We start from the raw sequence: 20,627 nt of genomic DNA on the forward strand, positions 1-20,627 counted from the left end.
GGCTATTTTACAGTAAAAGACAAATGCTGCCTGAAGATATGTCCAATATAAATATGTAAGGAGGACAAGGTAGAGAAAAGTATTACATTTTAATATTAGAAACCAAGGAAAAGTAAGATCAGATGAATACCCTGAGGTGACAGCAGCACTGTGCAGGGCTGGGAATTTTGTCTCAGTGTCCTAAACCTCCTCAGTCTCAAGCCATCTTTCCTTTCTAACCAGCAATACAAATTGACATATATTGATATTTAAAGGAATCTTCTCACAATGCAATTTGTGCATAGATGTTTTTAACTTAGAGAACATCTCTAATAGAGGATTAATTTCAAGTCACACTCTAAAAATACAAGCTATACGTGTGTTCTCATAAAGACAGCATGTGTCTTTGCATAATGCTTGTGGGAAGTCATCATCAGGGATTCTTTGTGTGTGCATATCCTTTTATCAAGCTCTGCTTTCTGTAGCATGTCTCACATTATGCAATTATTTAAATGCCTCTGCACTCATTGCTGCTGTGCTATCAGAGCTTTCTAAACTGCTTGGCCAGCAGATTGTCCTGGCAAAACTGTTGAAAGCTTCCATCCATTAATTTACCTTTTACTTCAGAAACACTCAAACCATGGAGCCCATAAAGGTTGTGCACAAAGTAATAAATGAAATATTGATGCTGGTATGCATTTAGAGATAAACACAAAGGTGTTAACTGGATGGAGTGTTACAAGATGTTGTAGACCACAAAATAAAATAATATCAGATATTCTGAAGGCAGTCTGTGAACAAGAGTGTTTTTAATTCCACAGAGGCCTCCTTGCTATCCAGTGAACATATATACACTCCTAGTTATTGAAGTACTTTAAAAGGTACTCATGTATTTGAAAACAAGTTTGACAAGTACTTTTTCAATATTTTTAGATTTTTAAATTATTGAAAAGTGAACCAAGATCTGTTCCAGATTTCATAGATCACTCCAAGTTTTATAAATTCCAAAATAAATGATTTTTTTTTCCTTTTAAGCCATTTTCTAAATTTTAAAATTAAAATGTCTTAGTACCAGTAATGAGAATTTTAAATGACAGTCAGAATCAGCTTACCCCTGAAGATAGTATAGCTGTGGCCAATACAGTGGAAGGACAGAATGGAGGCAAGATTTGTGTGTCATAGTTAACACCTCTCATTAAACTCAATTATATCCTTGGAGGAAAAAAGGCTTTCTTTCAGGCACACAAGTTTTTCTTCAGGTCTGGCTTACCATTAGGCATTCTAACTACTCTTTCAAGTAATATGTAATGGGATTCTTCGTTGGACAACACTTGAGATGGATCTCTCTACGCCTTATCTTGACAGGGAAATTTAAATTATAGGAACCAGATTTTTTAGGACATAAACAAGAGCGGTGTGTTTATAAATAGAGAAAATTCAAAGTGGCTAGTCTGGAACAGAAATTCCAAGGGCTCATGAATAGCTCTTTCCCTTCCAATTGCGTTCCTGCTTCTAAGCTTGGTTTCGGACAACTTATGATTTCTCGTATTGCCAGAAACTGCTGAGTCTTTCTTAAGTGCCTTTCTATCACCTCTGAGAAGGGAGTACCAACTCACTTCTCTCCCTGGTTATTGAGCTGTGGACTCTGGCCACTGTGTTGCACCTTTGCTGTTTCTCCTGCCATGCCTTGCACTCTGTAGAAGCCTCTGTCCATGAGCATCCCCGGTTGCTCCCCAAGGAAAAGATCAATCTTTTCCTTTCCAGAAGAAATAAAGGAAGGAATTCCTTCAATCACTCCAGGAATATAAAACTGTGAACAAGCAAATCAAACAGGTCCTCTCATTCACATACCTCTCTGTAATTTCTTCTCCTTACTGAAGCTAAAATTACAGAGAAACTCTAGTTCCAACACATGAATCTACTTAAAAGTGTTATTATAATCTTTATATGGAGCAGATGTAGATATGTTCATATAAGTGTGAAGATGCACCATGAGACCAATGTTTCTAGACTTATGGATTATCTGTAAAGCAAATGTTAAGTAGTGTTTTTTTTTTACACTGGGGATGCAGTCATGAAAAAACTGTGATTAAATCATTAGCATTCAGGAGGTGCTTCAAAAGGCAGCCTTCACGACCCCTGCCATGAAAGGATGAAGAATGAGCTGCTAGGTTTCGTGGCAGCAAAGGCAATGAGTGGCTGTTCCCTATCACTTAGACTCCCTGCCAGGCCAAGGTCTTTTGTGTGGCATTTCATAGCATTTGGCTCAGGGAAAGATACCAAAAATATACATTAGTGTTTTAAAAGCAGTGTTTTCCTCAAATTGTTCCGTTAAAGATTTGTACCTGTGAGATGATCACAGGCATTTTTAGGGTCCATCACCTTTAGCTGACAGACTTGGGCCCTGCATGGGGCATGTCAAAATTTCTTTTTTTCAGGTGTTATTTTGCTTTTATTAATTAGAAATTTGTCAGGTTTCACCCAGGACAAGATAAGTGTCCAGATGCCTAGTGCACACAGAGGAGTGCTTCCTGCTGATGATCAGACTGGCCTTCCTGTGCACTCAGTTATTCCCACCACATAAAGTCCTATGCAGGCTAGGCCCATGTTAGCTAAATTAACTGTGCATTTCATAGACTTAGTACTAAATTCCCATCTAAGCGCTTTTAAATCTTAGAAAATATGGTCTTACTTTCATTAATAGACCAGGTGAACTTAGAAATGTCAGGTTCACAGAGAAGACAAGGACTGGTAGGGCTTGACTCTCCTTCACCATAGCAAAGTCCATCTATATTACAAGTATTTTCCTGCCAAAAAAAGGAAATAAAAATGGGTGGGAGGTGGAGGCAAGGAAAAAAGAAGTAAGAAAGATAAGAAATTAGCAGTTAATATTTTCTGTAGATAGGCAGGAGCTTGCTTGTCTTTTGAAGGAATAAAATAATATCAATTTAAATGCTTGTACTTTCTACTGACACGAAGAAAACAAGACATGGAGGTTTTCCAGTTTCCATGTGAGATCCTTGTAGCTGTGAATCCTTTATCTTAGGCAGCATGTGATGCTGCTTGTCATAGACGAACAAGAACATGATTTTTATTTTTATTTTTTCATTTTATCAGTATGTACTGTATGTGATCATTATTCCTAACTGTGACTACTAACATGATGACTATTTGGTAACACTCAGAATAGAGTTGCATGAGATTAACAAAAAATACTTGTACAAAACTCCATTTGAAATTTTGGAACCCTTTTCTGGTAACTGAATTATTTCTGGAGGTTGTTCATAAAAATACGAAAAAGCAATGATATAAAAACAGAATAAAGATCTTTATTAGAGTTTAGGCTTCTGCAAGATGATTGTAAAGAAATGGCTGAACACAGCGACGGGGCAGAAGTTGGTAGAACGCCCCGGCTATAGCAGGACAGCAGGAGGGAGAAGCTACCAGGGCCCAAAGATATTTTTCCTTTTCCCTCACTTGAATACACATTGCTCTGAAAAGAAATCCCGTGACCATTGGAGGGTTTGCACAGCCCCTTAGAAAGATCAGATTGCTTGGCTTTCGCTAGCACTGGTAGGTAAAAGAGGTAAACTCAAAGCAGCACAAATCTACCTGTTTGTGCTGTAATCAAAAGTCTGACTTCAGAGTGTACATATTCATGGGCTCCTGGCCTTCCACCTGCCTGGCACAGCAAAAAGTCCCACCAGCCCCAAAAGATGGTGCTGAGACTGGTGTGTGCCCTGTTACTGGCCTTGTGTTTGCTATTTACTGCTTTTCTTCTTTCTCATCTTCTTGTATTTTAAATAAATAATAGTTAAGAATAATGAGTAAGTTTAAAAAAAAAAAAAAAGCTCATAATTGCCCCAACATGACAAATCTCCCACATTAAAATTTGGATATTAATTAGATTTTATTACATTGTTGTTTTCAAAGACTTGAAGTTCTGATGAAAAAGCTGCTTTTTCTGATGTGATAATGTGTTAGGGAATGGGCTCCATAAAAGTGGAACACAAAATGCGAAATGGCCTGACATAAAATGTCCCCTAATTGAAACACCTTTTCTGAAAGCAATTTAGGTATTACAAAGTAATGTTGTAAGAGGAGTAATTAGAATGTGGTTTGATGCAATTGGAAGCCTAGTTCAAATAGTCCCTTGAAGCATCTTAGGGTAGAAATTATTATAATACAAAGAGAACACCAGCATATTGAGAAAACGTATATACTTCTGAATTCCTAGAGTGTAAGAATAAGGAAAGCCCTTGAAACAAACAAACAAACAAAAAACAAACAAAAAAAACACAACAAAAAACAACAAACCAACAAACCACCTAGCTTTAATTGAAATGGTTCTGACATAATTATTTTAATCCGAAATTTAAGTGACTTTGCCCTCATTTGGGCATATAAACTAGTTTCTATTCACTGATTTATTTGAAAAATGTGAACTTTCATTTTATTTTGGTAACTGGTTCTTTATTGCAATCAGTGCAACTTTGAAAACTGTATTTTCCCATTAGCGTTAATGAGAACAGTGAGGCACATAGGTTAAGATATACCTGATTAATCTTCATTTTGTAAGAATGAAGACTGGTGGTCTCCTGTTCATTTGTGCTTGCCTCAGGGTAGTAAGAAAGCAGGATTAGTACATTCAAATATTCCTTACCCAACACCCTCCAAAAGTATCTTTTAAAGCCCCTCTGAAAAAAAACAGAAAAGGTGTCTCATGCAGTCCTCTAGAAAATAAGAGCAGGAAAGCTCTTTTTTAAGGGATGGGGGATGCTACACTAATAATAATCAGAGGGATATAGCATTCTCCAGGCAGTTCCTGGCATTCTGGCAGTTTAAAACATAGCAGTAGGCTTTTGATTACAATTTTGAAACTGTTAAAGCACTATATGTTTGTACTTAGTGGTATTTAATGTAAGCAAGAATGTTTTATGTTCTCTCAAGGGTGTTTTCACATGACAAAAACCATGTAACATGCATCATAGTATACCTTTTGCAACAGCAGAAAATGGGTATAGAAATGATATACCTTACAGTTACTTCACCCCTGCCAAGCAGCCTGGGAGAGGTAAAAGAGCTTCCTAGGAGAGACACTTCAACAGTGAAGTCAAGCTGCCTGCCAGGGGAGACTGCACAGTCTTATTCACTTCCATTAAAAAGTATAGCAAAAAAGTATGCGTATTGTCAGCCATGCTCTTTGGGAAGAGCCATCCTGAGAAAGGCCCACCATAAAGCATGCTCTATCAGGTATTCATACCATACATTTGTAATATATATATATATATATATATATATGCATATATATATATGGTTTAAAAAAAAACACACATGGACAAGAGGTTGTAAAAGACAGAAAAGTATCAGACTGTGCAACTGACCTGTGAAATAGATTTTCCTCTTCTAAAATGGTTATTACACACAGTACATCAAAAGGAGGGAGAGGGCCAGGGAGGAGATGAATGATCCATATTAAACCTTTATGCTCTTTAAATTACCTTTAATTTACAAAGTCCGGTTGGATGGGATTCACAGGCCTGGCAGACTGTGTCATACAGGGTCAGCACTCTGGAATTACTGTACTGGAAGCCATCATTAGTGATCTAAATGATACAAAAATCATCCTTATAAGTAATAATGTTCCATATGGAGACTGTCTGCTCATTTTGGAGCATATACTGTTGCACCCTTGAACTGGATGCCTGCCAGCAAGATAAATTAAAGCACTTTTGAGTTGCTCTACTGCAAGCGAACAAATTGCTTAATGTTCCAAACTGGAAACTATTCATTAATAACCAAAAGATATTTTGGCTCAACTGGCATTCAACATTTCTGATTGTTGTTGTTTTTTATTCTGAGCACTTTTTTTTTCAATACCTTTATAAAAACTGCATAGATACTAAAATACTACAAGGATGCCTTTCAAGGAGTTGTGAAATAAAATTAAGACATTTGGCTGAAATTTTGAACCATTTTCTTACTGTATGGTAAATCAGTAAATAAGCTTGAGGAAAACAAACCAAACCAAAAGAATATATATTCTTTAGGTGGCTCTATATTAACCTCTAAAAAGTGCTAGGCTCTATAATACCAGACAGCAACAGTCCTATTTCCACAGGAAGGTATATTAGAAGGACATTCCTGTACACGTGGGTAGCTTAGAAAGCCTTAATGTAGAATGGCAGTTTTCATATGACTGCATAAAAAAGAGTGATGTGAGTTTACATTTTAATTTAATTTTTCTACAGTAAAAATGAAAAGATGCCAGACTAATGTGGAGAGCTAACTTTTGACAAAGCATTGTAACACCTCTTGAGACATGTGAATATTAAAGAGTACCCAAATGCAAAAATGCTGGTGTAAGCCTTGCAGGAAACACTGATAAACACCAGCAGGAAAGCAAAGCCCTCTCTATCAGGTATTTTATACTTTTCACTTCTTGCACCTCAGCCAAGCACTGACCATCCTGCTCATGTACATGCACTGGCTGTGGCTTCCCCAGGCAGAGAAGGGATGCTGTTTCCCACTGTGCAGACACTGGAAGCCTCTTTGCACTTCTGCTGTTTTGATTTTCATGGCATTTGTGAGAAACTAATATTTTTGTGACCTCTGTCTCCCTCAGTGACTCAAAGCAGGCAGAGCAGAGGAACCACAGCCACAGGGGAGAAGGCAGATACAGAGCACTTCAGAAGCTCACTCAGACCAAAGAGCTGGTTGGCACAGCCTGAGCTCCACATCCCCTCATCAGTAACAGGGCCAAGAGTACAAAGTTGATCAGTTAACAAACTATTTCGGTTCTCAATGTATGTTAAATCGAACAAAGAAAACTGGAGGTGCAGAGAATAAAAAATTACTTTAATAAATTCCATAAAAAGCATCAATTATCATAAATTCACTAAGGATAATCTGAAAGCTCATGGAATATAACACAGTTGATACTCCCACAATGTCACACATGATTGTTCTCAGCTCAAAATGCACTGCTAGCTAAGAGCATTTGTTTCTGCAGAAAGCAGTACAAGTAGGTAAACAGACAGTATTCATAGGCATTCAGAGTATGAAATTCTAGAAGAGAGACAACTACTTTGGGCTAACTTAAATTGAAATAAAATTCATTGGTATAGCTTAAGGAAGAAAGTTATATTCTTTCCTGAGCGTCATACTCAGTCAAGATGTTAGAGTATGGTGTGTTATACTAAATGTAACCCCCCTTTCTGAAGACTTAAAGAACTTTCTCCAGAGGGAAATGAGGAACTAACAAAACAGGCAACCCCCAAAGACCTGCTCTTCACTAAACAGCAGTGCTCATTGGCAGCAGGACTTCCATTAAGAATATATTATTCTTAATGCAGTTTACATTTCATTTCGTCCTTTAACCAGAGCGTCTAGTGTTGTCTCAGTACTAATGCAGTAATAATGGGTGAAATCGGTAGACAGGGAAAAACATAAAGAGCTCTAAAATTGCACTAATTTCTCTGTCTGAAGTGACCATTGTGAATGAAATGTAACTCTTTCCAATTTGTCTTATTTTACCTACAGATTATTATAAACTTCCTTCTTGGTGTCTTTTTGGAATTGGTTTATTTTATAGTTATTTCAATTGCTTTTCCATTAGTCACCTTAGTGACATGAAACAAATGCTCCAAAAGCACCGATGAGACCTAAGCTGGGCAAACCTCCATTCAGATTCAGTTGGCCCTTAAAAGCCAGAGACTCACTGAGAGCTGTGCCTTGGCTGTTTTTACGTACATGTCATCTGGAAAGGAAGAGCCGCTACTTCTGGACAAGCGCCTTTCATTCATCGTGGCTATTTGTGCCCCTCATCATTGAAATAAAATTTGACTCTCATGAATGTTTTATAAATGAAAAATGAAAGCTGTGAAGACTTGCTGAATTCAAATTCAGTTCCTGCCTCACTGACTTCCAAGCAAATATTTTTGCTACTCTTGACAAATACAGGCAACGATAACAAATTGAAGATAAACCAGAGACCTGCTTCCCAAATTAGATAAGTGCCTGCCAAGTTCTGCCACCTCTTCACCCAGACATCTGGATGGACAACCTAAGTCATCTGCTGCCCAAGTAGGAGCTTGTACTTTGATAGCTAAATGAACTATCCCAAACACCCTGATGTAGCCCGTGTACTTTATTAACATGCAGCAGCACGTCATGGAAGGAAAGAGCAAAATCTGAAACATGAATACAGGAGCGGATAACAGGAAAAGGCCCTGAGAAGAGCTCGGGAGGCCCCCACTTCCCCAACCTTGGTAGTGAAAAAAGCTTATGTGAAACCTTGCTGATTCCCCTAAAATTTGATTTCAGGGCAGGTGAGATTCTGAAAGTCTAGGACACTGGTGTTTCCAGAAAGAATTGTTTTGGGGTTTTGGAAAAACTTCCATCTCCATTTTAAAAGGTATATGTTAAAATAACCATGAAGATCTTCAATGTTGAAGTCTTACCATGAATTTTCTGGAGCGCAAAATTTTGAGTACTCATGGAAATCATTTCAAATCATTTTTTTTTTATCATGAAAAGTTCCATCATTTTGTTCTCTGTGCTGCCACATAGGGCTCACTGCCTTTGAAACTGAGCTTCGAGCTCTGCCTTCACAATTTATTCAGCAAAAAGATCCACAGGAGAGCCGGGATTAGCATGCCAGCGGCTGGATCGGGCTGAGGTGACTTAATTGTGTGCTCACTGCCTAGCCACGAAGCTGGTTTTTCTGCAAGATTCAGAGGCAAGGGAAAGGGCAGCAGGCTCACAGGTGTGGAGATTTCCTTGAACTCAAATGCAAAAACATATGTTTTGGGAGGAAAAAAATCGAAAAATGACACAGACCTTTTCATGGCTTGAAGGCAGCAATTGAAAGCAAACTGAATCGTGATATGTCTGAGGCATATGGTAGCCAACATGATTATGCTAGAGGAATGGCCCCATGCCCATGCAAAAATGTGAGCTGTCCTTCTGGGCGACATCCCAGTCCTTACAGGTCCTTCCATCACATTTCATTTCACAACTGGGAGAGTTCAGCTTCTCCTATGAGAAATTTAGGAACTCTAAGCAGAAGAACTGCCCTTCTGATTCAGACTCAGAGTCCAAATGGCACCTCCTCCAGAAGGAAGGTGCAGAATCTGTCCTCAGCTGATGGCCAGGCTCTGTTCCTTCAGAAATTTTATATACATCTCTTTTTAATTTTATACACATTTTAAAAATAATTTACTGGATAGCAAATATGCTCTAGCAAGCATCTTTCCCTTGCCCCTAACCACCATGGCCACATGTGTCCCCAGTCTGGTCCATGTTAGAGACAGCTGTGGGGCACAGGACAGACAGCAACATCACAGTGAAGAGACTGTATTACATGTTTCATTTTTACATGTGGCAATTTTCAAACCACATCTGCAGATTTCTACAATTGCAACATATTTTTCTCAGTTATGGTGCACTTAAATGAGCTCAGTCTTAGCAAAGCAACCGGTCTGCAGAAAATAACCAGCCAGACTGAGCATGAGACCAAGGTTAGCAGGCACAAGGTCAACAAGACACTGGTTTCCTGTAAATGTTTAGAATTTAAGTATCACCTTGGGAACAAAAGGGGCTAAAACTACAGCAGAGCAGATCCAGCATGTGTGGGTACTGCAGAGGCTGCCGCTTAAGTCCATGGTTGTCCCATCCCTGCTCACTCCTGCGTTGTGCAAGGGTCTGCCTTGAATCCTGGGGGTCAGAACTGCCTTGCATTTGCTTCCTAATCATGAGTTTGAGCTGGGGTTTCCAGAAATGAAATACTAATGATTAACAATTGATTAGTACAACTGCATCAATCTCAGGTGATTACGTGGAGAAGTGATTGCAATTTGCACTTTTGGATTGCCTACGAAGACACCTGTTTTTAACTCCTGTTGTTTTGGTTGTGTCGTGTCGTTCCCCCCACTCCTCCCTTCCCCAATACTAATGTGAGAATTTCTACAGGCATCTTCAGTTCTGAAGGGATGCAAATTGCACTTTGCATTTTGATTTACCAAGACAACTGATTTCCTTCTTCTAAATCATTTCTTAGAAACATACGAAATTCCTACTTTCACTTGCCATCTTGCGAACGGCTCATCACCAGCCACAAAGTGCACAGCCTCTGTCTCTGTGATGTTCAGGACAGGAATCTGGCAGTCAACAGCCTCAGAGCTGAGAAAATCTGCTCGTGTCGTTTCTTGCTCTCTTGATATCCATTCGCCATTGAGATGCTACAGTAAAACAGAAGGAGAGTGCAGAAACTGAAGGCTCATATAAAGCAATTCCAGTTGTCAACATATGTTTATATTTCTAATTATTAATATAAGGCATTTACAGATGGTTTATTGAAAGAAGTGATGTTCCTGTAACCACAGTAAAGAGAAAGCCATGCTCCTCTATGCATGCAAGTGGCCTGTTGATTTAGGAAGGGCTGCAGCCTGTGTTTTGGATGAGCAGCTGGGACGAGACAGGTGAATGTCCTGGAGCAGCATTGTCTTTGCTCCTAGGGCTCTGCAGCCAGCTTGTACACCTTCTGGCTCCTTCAGGTAATGTCTGCTACTTAGCAAGGTTGGCCACATAAAACATCACTGCTTGTTTAGAGCCTACACAGTCATAAGTGGGCAAGGTAGGCAAATCTCAGCTGTGTCTTGTTAGTAATGAATGGGAATCAGGCTGAATGTCTTTTATGAGGTGGATTTATGAGATGAATCCAATACCTCATGTCTGCATGTGCGGATACTCCAAACAATTCATTCCAAGAATTGCCTGTGTGTAGTTGTTTATAACAAAATTATAGTGTGAGCAGAAGAGACGGGTTTAGTAGTTATTAGAACTTCTGACTTGGTATTGAACTATGACTAAGAAAATTCACATAGGAGCCTCTAACTGTGTTGAGGAAGCCTTGTATTTAACCGCAACACTTAGCATTCAGATGAGTTTAAGGAAACAACCAAGCGTACCCATTGCAGATGCACAAAATGAGAAATAATATTGTGATTTCAAGCTTCACTGGCCTACAGTGCAGATGAACCAAACAAGAGTTAAACAAAACCCCACAGAGCAAATTGGCAGGAAGACACAGCTTTGCATTTCCAAGGAACCAGTCCTGGAAAGGGCAGAGCTGCTTCATCTCCCCCGGCTCGTGGCGAACACATTGGCAATGGGATCTCCCGGTATTTGCACCCTGCTGTGGCAGTGACTGGCACTCGGGACTGTTCAGCATTTAATATAAACACGTCAAAGTCTGACCATAGCATCAATACTTGAAGAGTCCATGGGAAGATGCTTACAATTAGCCTGGTAACCTCGCAGTGCAGGTTGGGGGAATCTGTGAAACCAAAGCCAAACACCCGGGTCCTGGTGCAGTCGGAGGTGCGGATGTCACAGAGGCCCCTGTTCTCCAAGCCCGTGATTTCCAAAGCTTGCTCTGAAAAGGGGAGATAGATGTCATGCTTTAGAGACTAACACATGCTATTCCCTTCTGGTTTATCAGAGATGGTGTGGTTGTCACTGTTCCTGGGTTTGTTTTAATTCTTTTTGTTGGGTTGTTCTGCAAATTTCTCTTGGGAAGAGGAGCAGCAGTTGTCAAGCTGGGAAGCAGCAAACCTCCACTGAGCAATTGCACTGTGCACCCAATACTGCAAGCTGGGCATTATACAGCTCGTGGGATCAATTACGAAGCTGTGGTTTCATGATAAAAGGCCTTCAGTGGCACTGTTTTTGCTAACAGGCGAGCTGGAGGAGCGCAGCTGGGAGGACAGGGTATCACGGCACAGGCTGGAGGAGCATGCAGGTGGAAGTATCTGAAGATGGCCATGCCACCAGACTCCTCCTAAGGTGAAAGAACTGCATAAAAGACATTTCTTTTTTCAAAAGCTGGGGATATAATAAAAATAATGGTCCTCAAAGGAATGCTTGCTTTGAGGGTTAAGTCTTTAATGCGTGACGCTCAGCTCTGCGCAGTGTCAGCACAAGCGTTGTGCACCACCTTTTTCACTTAGATCCCATTTTGAGGCCTTAAATAGGCCTTAAGTGATGTACAGCCTGTGCTGTCCCCCTTACAAGGCTGAATCTCACCCATTACTGTTTTTAAAATGTTTTATGATTCTCAGGTAAATTTTCATTTCTATTCTGTTGTGCTTCAGGTATTCATCATTTAAAATTACTCATTGCTTTCATATTGGGGTAATTTTTGCAGAGTCAAAATGCAAGTTAATTAAATGGCAGAATTCACATCTTAAGTAAAAATGCGATTGGGCAGATGTTTGCATCAGCATAGGTACTTGGATAGCACAACACTCAGAAGGTCTCTAACACCCTCCATCAATAACAGCAGCCAGTCAGGATCATGGGTTCATATCGTCATTGGTAATATTTGTAGCTCTAATGGCCAGGAGAAGCTACTGTGGTGACAAATAATGCAAAACAGAGGATTTGCTTCTTGGTTCCTGAAAATACTTGATAGCAGGGACATAACCAGGAGCCCTGGAAGGCATGTCATGCACCAGCACTGTGTAGTGCAAGCTATTTTCCCTGCTACATGACAAGGAGAAGCTGCAAAGCTTTTCCAGTTCCCTGTCCCATCACCATTGCTCTGGAAAAGCAATAGCACCCATCAATTTTCCCTGAGCTGTAGCTTATCTAAACCAGAAGCTCTGTGTCGCCTATCATTTTAATGGTACATTGGCTCAGTTCTGATTCAAGAGGCAAAGTGCCCTTAGCTGAGTTGATAACCTTCCCCAGTACCTTGCTGTTCCTTTAGGGCTTTGCCATTTAAGCTGTAACTAGGATGAATGCTGTTTAAACATTGCCAGATTGCAGCCCATAAAAACATCGCTGCATGACTCTCATTTTTCCACAGAAAGCAACATAAATGTGAAAAATAGTGAAAAGATTTTTTCTGTATGTCTGAAATGCTGAATTGCTTTTAGCTTTTTTTTTTCCTTTTTTTTTTTTTTTGGTTAAAGATTTTATTGCAGCAGTATTAGCAGCACTGTTGAACACTTTGCAATATTTACAAGAAGAGAAACGGTTTACAGCTTACCAGCATTCATCAGTTAGTTGTAGATTCCTGTAATGTACAAAAATATTAGTCAGACGTAGTGAATGGTTTTGATAAATTGCCTTCTTCTGTGGTTAGTGCATAAAAATAATAATAATAAAAGCTTCATTATGTTTTTCATGAGATTTTAATAGCTCCCCCCACTAGTACTGAGGTAGCTCAGATTGCATTAACATTTTCATTATCATTGCAGATTTTCAAGCTTCTGTGGGTGAAGTAAAATCCCATAACTTGGGAGCAAGCGAGGCGCAGGAGCAGCTTCCTGCAGCCATTCCTCTTCCAGGGCCATGCTTTCAGGCTGGTTTCTCCTTGATGAGCCCTACATGCTTCCCAGAGGGTTTCTTACATCTTTATGTGCATCCTGGCACTACTGTGACACTGCTGTGTTGGGGCCAAGGCAAAATTACCCAACCTCAGTGCTCTTTGAAATGACTTACAGTATCAGCACAGCATTTCTTATTTTCTTCACTCAAACCATGCCGTACGCACTTGTGTGCAGCATCTTTAAATTGATCTAAATCTGGAGGAAATACATTCCCATATATGCCGTGGATATCGTCTCTCAAGATTGGCTGTACTGTGGGTCAGTCAGGATGAAAACTAGATTTCTTTGCTGGTGGAAGGGGTGAGAAGTTCATGGAAGAAAAAATGCACTGTGTATTTTTGTGGTTTGATAAAGGTGATCTTTTCTTTGAGCGGGCTTTTTTTCTGTTCCCTCGGCCATCTGTTTCCAGCCATCTTCAGCTGGGACTGCTCTAAAGGGGGCAATAAGCAGTGTGGTGGTGTAGGAGACTGCATTTAAGCTAATTCTTTATTCCTTTATTTCTGACGTGGTAGTGAGAAGGTGGTGGAGTCCCCCTGGGGATTTTTACAAAGGGCTTGTGCAGAGAGTGCTTGGAAGAGAGGAAGGAGAGGGAGAAAGTCTGATGGAAAGGGAAATTTTATGGCTCATTTTTAAACAAATGGATCCTAAAGTTCAGACTTCAGACCTTGGTATAGGCAGCACTCCACTTTAAAAAAATGCTCACTAGTTTTAATCTAACTCTTTTTGAAAATGAGATAACATTTAATGGATGTAGGAATTTTAAGCGTTTATTTTTAACATGGTTTTCTGTCTTTCCATCTGTTTTCCATTTTTGGCATATATGAACCCATTTCATCCACATGTAGAAGGGGAAATGTCAATGGCATTAGCTTTGGAAAAGTCTGGCAGTCAGTAGCTGGGTACTCACCCATATATTCCTACTCTCGCTGGGGGAAGCACTACCAGAGCTCTGCTGTTGCTCCTTGCTTCCAGTGTTAGGGAGGGGAAACTACTAAGCTTATGCATGGCATATGCTTGAGGGACACAGAGGTAGGCGTGTGAGAGGAAATACTAGAGAACCTAAAAAAAACTTAGAAAAATAGCTGCAAGTAGTTCAGAAAAAAAAATGATGGGGAGGAAGACTGAAGCAGAGGAGAGAGCTGGAAGAGCTCACAAAGGTGAGAGTAAGGGCAAAAGTGCAGGTGCTCAGAGAAACTGGAGGTCATGGAGACATGGGAACTGATGTGTGATTTCTGTGGTGGGGCAAGCTAAAGAGGCAGGAGACATCTACAGGAAATCAGGTGGTGTATGGAGCAAGCTAGTGCAAGGTATGACCTGTTTGAACATTAATAATTTATCTTTAGAGGTATGAATGCTGAAATATAATCTGGAAGAGATACTCCTCCTCGTTTTCACTGTACGGCCTATAGGCCAAAAAAGTGCTTTGAATTTTACTGCTACATAAAGAAACAAAGCTCAGGTTAGCACCTGGGACTGGGATGGGTTGCAGAGTGCAGTCATGTTACGAAGGAGGTTTTAAGAAGCTGTGTGTTCACATCCACTAGCTCAGACATGGGCACCTTGAAGCATTTCTAATGCCTGGTCTGCACACACACAGAGTAACCAGCCCTGAAATGCACCTCTTGCCTGGTAGAGGCATTGGGACACTGTGACAAACAGCAGGAGATGTTGGGGAAATGTAAAAGAAAATACCAGTTTTTAATTAAACTGCCATGGAACAAGAAGAAGAGAGGACTTTGGGCTTCAATTCTGCATCTAATAGGCCTCTGACATCTTGGGTAATTAGAAAGAAGTACGGGTTCAATCCCAGTTGGTCTGCAATGTTTGCTGCATGCCTCCCTTGTGAAGCAGGGAGCCTGCCCCGTCCCACTGCTTCACCCACAGAAGGAGTTTGCAGGAAGGAGGATCAGTAAGTCCAGAGCTGCTGGCACTGCTGACAAAGCACATTCTTTCTGTAAGCATTTACATGAGTCAAACTTGAAAAGGAGCACAGGCTACATAATAGACTTAAAAAAACCACTACATAAATACACGATTTGTTTTATAGGTATTTGTTATAGCATCTTATATCAATAATATGCATGCACAAGCATGGAAGCAAAATGTAGACATCTGACACAAAATCAAGAATTTTGTAAAACTACACTTACTGAAGTCTTAGTGATAGATAGATATAGTTCATGTCTGGTTTCCACTTTTGAATAGAAATATATCCTAGCACAAATAAACATTCTTCAGCACTGTTTGTGCAACTTTGGGCTGGAGCAGCAGAACTGAAATAAAAACTAGCAAGAAGTTTGTTCAGATAAAGAGAAGGGAACGGACTGCCCTGCTTTTCTTGGTTGGGGTGGTAAATAAGCAATTGAGGTCGTGAAAAGCAAATCAAGCACCAGACCATAAGCACTTGGTATGGCTGCCGCACTGTTGAAGTGAAAAAGAAAATTGTCTGTATTAATAGTCCAATACAATATTTATAAAGCAGGATATGGTTTTTAGAAGCAGGTGAGTGCAGACAGACCAAGCTCACTTTGCTTGGTCCTGATGCGGCCGGCTGCAAGCCAGCCCTGTGCTAGAAATCATCTTGCTGTCTGAGCAGGCTCTGTGCCAGAGCTTGCTGGAGTGGCTGTGGACGCCTGGCTATTGCAGACGTGAAGGTTCTGGGTCAGGGCTGACTGATGTTCAGCTATCTCACAGCTTGGACAGAGTCTGAATCTGCCTCCTTTCAAATACATGCACAAATATTGTATTTATTTAGTGTACAGGGTTATTACAGCAATCATATGCACAACTATTGAATGCATTATTCTGGAATTCATGGTGTCCTTAAACCAAAGCTCATTTGAAATGCCCCCTTAAGAAAAAAGGGCTAGCAATTTAATGCTATTTTGAAGGCTTTTAGCACATCAGTGACCTCTCTGGCTTCTAGATGAGGAGTGTTTGTCCCTGCTTCCAAAATCAGTTCTCAAAGAACTCAACTTTGTCTGAGTAGCAAGCTATAGACCTATGATCTTTAGCTGACATGAAGATCTAGTGTTCTGCTCTGGAGGTCTCTAGCATCTAGGATTGCAGACATGTATGTTTGCTATGCACAAATCAAGCTTTGCAGTGAGGGTGCATTTTGGGTCATGCTGGATGGCAATGAAAGGTAGCCAAACCTGTGATCTGAAGAATGAGTCCATCCTGAAAGTCATCCCCTTGTAAATGTAACATTTGACTAAATCCCCATTTACCTGCCAATCTTTCCACTGACCAAATTTCTCTTAAAATCTTCTGGTTTGCCCTTGTCAAATCATCAATCGGTGTCAGACACCTCAGTGAGAGCAAGAGCAAGCCCTGGCAGAGTATGGCAAAGGTGTTTTGCAAGTACTTTAACTCACTGCTTGCAAGAAATGGACTGGCTCAATTTCACACTGAAAGCATCCCTGTGCTGCAACAATATGGTAGATTATTTTTGCTTTAGAAAGCTCACTACGACATTTTATGTCTATTTGATCTCTTCTATTTTTAAAAAGCTTACTAGCAATTTACTTCAGCAATAGAAGGGGAAGAGAAGTGTGCTGTTAGCTATAGAATATTGCCTCTTTTCTAGATAGCCCTGACGGGTGGTAAAATATAAGATTGGGTTGCACATTCACAGTGCTTACTGTCCTACCTAAAGCAGATCTCATTGTCAGTCACTTGAAGGCACTTCAGAGCAGGACCCCGGGCAGCAGTGCTCCACGTAATAGCTGCAGTGATGGAACTCCAAGGGATTTGGGCAGGAAGATGCCTCTGGGTGTCATCATGGTCCTTATGCCCATGCTAGCACCCAATTGGTTGTTTTTAGTAATTTGTCCATCTTTACATTTACTGAATCAGAGGAAGAGCTGGTTGTTATGAACAGTTTTTTATCCACAGCTGCTTGAATATTCTGTGCTGGTAGATTGTGGGTTGTTTATACAAAATAAAGCACAGTATAAAGAAGTTTTAGGTTTGTACTGAATTTTTGCTTTAGGTCAATTTAAATCATACCTTTGAACATTTAGTAGGTTTTCCTTCTATAGCTCATAAACAGCCTTGAATTTGGTATTTATTGTATGTATGTGTGTGTGAGTATTTGAAGAAAGAGGTTGTTTGTTCAGAGCTTTTTGTTTTGGATTTAACAAGATTTAAGTCTGAAATTTCCTGCAGTGCTTGAAAACAGCATGGTGTAAAGAAGTTATACACATGCATCTGGATTGTCTGGCTTTGGTCAGTTTAAATTAAACCTATAATTTTGTAAACTTTTCTAGCATTTAATTCTATACATTTCAGAAAATAGTTTTGTTTAGCTACATGTTTCACTGAACTGCTCTCACTGCTTTGCATTAAAGCAAATAAACTAATCACCAGAAAAGACTAATCTTCTTGATCTGATTTGCAGGAAATGGTATGGATCACTGAGCATGCAACCTTCCATGTCCCTTATCATGAGGATTTGGTATCCTTCTAAAATGCGGTTTCTATTGACTTTGTAGCTATCAAGTTAATAGCACTCTTCCAGCTCAGCCAGGTCTGTGCTTTGAATGGAAAGAACTGAGAGCTAAACCAGTAGATTAAGTCTGATATTGATGTTTGTCTTTTCAGATGTGTTCATCACATCTGCACTATCAAAAAGTGAACTAAAATTGCTATGAAAAGAAGAAAAGCTTCAAAACTATCAGGAAGCTTGTCAATTCCTGAGAATTACCCACAAAACTCTAGGCAGAAATGTTTTATGTGACAGGAAAAGTCTGTCTCCATCCATATAAAACAGAGTACAATGGTGTCAATCAGGGGATATAAAAGATAGGTTGGGATAGGTTGAATTTTTTTTTCTTTCTTTTAGTTTTTAATTATGCTTCTTTTATAAAGCTTGTATTTGCTAAACAGCAACACTTTATATTATTAAGTCTTACCAAAACATTTTGTTTGGAGGTAATCGTTCTTAAAATACATCAATGGTATTTTCAAAAACAGGTAAGTCCTATATTCAAAATATTATGTTTGAAAATTTCATAGTGAGTCATTTCACAGCTTTGTTGTTTACTCATTTTGCCTTTATAATTATGCCCACTAATGCTACCTTTGTTTTTAGCCTGAAAAGAACATATTGGAGTAAATTTTTAGAGTCCAAACATACAGGAACTACTCATTTAAATAACTTCATTTATATAACATGCTATTATTAGCATTAGTTAGCTTGTTCATAGTTAACTTAGTAATTAACTTAGTAGTAGTAGTAGTAAGTAAAAGATGAGGACCGTGCCTCTGTAGATGTCTGGGAGAAAGAAATAATGTGTTTTGTAAATAAACATTTTAAAGTACATATTTTTTGTTTCCCTCATCCCTATGTTTGCCTAGGAAAAAGCTGAATAACTGAAGCCAATTATATTTTGAATTATTTAATATGTGTTTTCATATTTATTCTTTATCTATTTTCCAAAATGATCAGGCAAACTGAGGAAAAAAATTATACTATGTAGAGAAAATAACTCAAAATTAAGGTTTTCATTTTCAAGTTATATATATAGAAACTTTGTTTTTTGCAAAGCATTGATATCTCAGTGAAAATTCCTTCACTTTTTTAATGTCATCATGAACGAAGTAAGAATTTATTCATAATGTCCTTAAGCTGTATGTAAAGAATGCAGTCCCAGTGACATGGAAGCAGTGTACTGAACATCTCATGTGAGAGATCTGCATGAAGTGTTCCCTGCTTTACAGAAATTATTACTGAAGAAAAGTGTATTTGACAGAAAGAGTTGTGTCAACTTCCAAACTAGAATCTAAAACCACTGCCTCACTTACTGTCCAGCTGTTGCCAAATGAACAAGTACATATTCAAGGGAACGTGGTGGGCATGGACATAGGAAATTTTCAGATGTCCTCCTTCAGTTGGCTAGATAAGAAAACTCAGAATTGTGGAATAGAAAAGGCAATAATCAATATGAGCAAAAAGAGAAAAGGCACATTTGTAAAAAGAGACCTTTTCCTTGATATCTATCTTTTTCTTCATAATATAAGTAATCCAAAGTAATACTAATGGTGACTTTGCTAATACTTCACCCATAAAAGTCAATGGAATTATTATAATTAAGCAGATAATTAAGACCTATAACTTAAGCCCTGTGATTTAAGACCCTCCCCTTCTATTATTTGAAAAGAAAAAAGCTTTTAAAAGAATAATAACCTTTTAAAATTTCCATCTTTTTGTAGTAATAGTACTCTCTTTTGGCCAGAAAAGTTTAATAGTAGGAACTATAGTGTTCACTTCTCTTACAAGCATGTTTGATGCATCTTTTGAAATCTAATTTTGAAAAATTGACACAATTAGTTGTTAAAACATATTGCATTCTCACTGCCATATAAGGTGATTTGCCAAATCAGCCAAGAGCTTGGTTGTGGATATTTGCTTATTTACTAATCTAAAGACAAATATAGCAAAACAACAATATAAACAAACAAAAACAATCATTCAGTGCCTGTAAAGAGGATCAGATAGAAATTCCATAATTTCAGGTATGTATCTATTTCTGAGGTGCATATGGTGATATCAGTTGTAGCTCTTCCCTGAAGATGTCATGCCAGCACCGCAGGCTGGGAGTAGAGACAGAGGCTACCTACCACCTACCTCTACATACACCAAGTAGTATGTTACTCTGTAGCTATCTTAGTTATTTAAGAAATTAACTGCTTTTCTTTGAAAAGTCTAGTATGCATTTTATACCATGTATAGTCTAATTTATGCATGGCAAATTTCTATTGACCCAAAACATCCTAATGATCCTTCTGCACTGTTGCGATGTATCATGCCGACAAAGCACATATTACATGTGCCGAGAAGTAACCATTTATTTGACAGACTAACAGCCCTTAAATAATCATTATGGCACCATGATCTGGAGTTTAAAGACCGCTGAACTGATAGAAGTGGAAGAAACATATTTATTACAAAGTCAATATGTTCCCATGCAAAACCTCAAAAGCAGATGTTTGACTTAGAGGACTGAAATCCTCTTTCATCTGAGGATCTCAAAACAATTTAAATCCTATCTTTAAATGGCTCCCCCATGTTTCATCCTCAAAAACAGGAATTATGCTTAGAAATCAAGCACAACTGTATAAACATCAAGATTTCTATAGTACTTATCTCATGAAGTCCCTGCCTTAGGACAGTAATAGCAGATCTTGTGCTGCTACTCAATATAATTTTATTTTAAAGTATTTTGTGCTTTAATTACAACATATGAA

At 39.0% G+C, this 20,627-nt stretch overlaps 1 protein-coding gene across 1 annotated transcript in view; it reads right to left on the minus strand.

The window, feature by feature from the left end:
• The window catches only part of LOC118252598 (von Willebrand factor D and EGF domain-containing protein-like), a 207,373-nt gene that overhangs the window by 100,889 nt on the left and 85,857 nt on the right, over positions 1–20,627 (minus strand). Inside the window, exons 12-15 of the mRNA XM_050711673.1 lie at positions 11,280–11,416; positions 10,059–10,220; positions 5,481–5,585; positions 2,672–2,786 (exon numbers count right to left, since the gene is read on the minus strand). Coding sequence (XP_050567630.1) covers positions 2,672–2,786; positions 5,481–5,585; positions 10,059–10,220; positions 11,280–11,416 — 519 coding nt within the window. The remainder of the gene's footprint in view (positions 1–2,671; positions 2,787–5,480; positions 5,586–10,058; positions 10,221–11,279; positions 11,417–20,627) is intronic.

This window comes from Cygnus atratus, chromosome 6 (assembly GCF_013377495.2).
Source record: "Cygnus atratus isolate AKBS03 ecotype Queensland, Australia chromosome 6, CAtr_DNAZoo_HiC_assembly, whole genome shotgun sequence".
NCBI classification, from domain to species: Eukaryota; Metazoa; Chordata; class Aves; order Anseriformes; family Anatidae; genus Cygnus; species Cygnus atratus.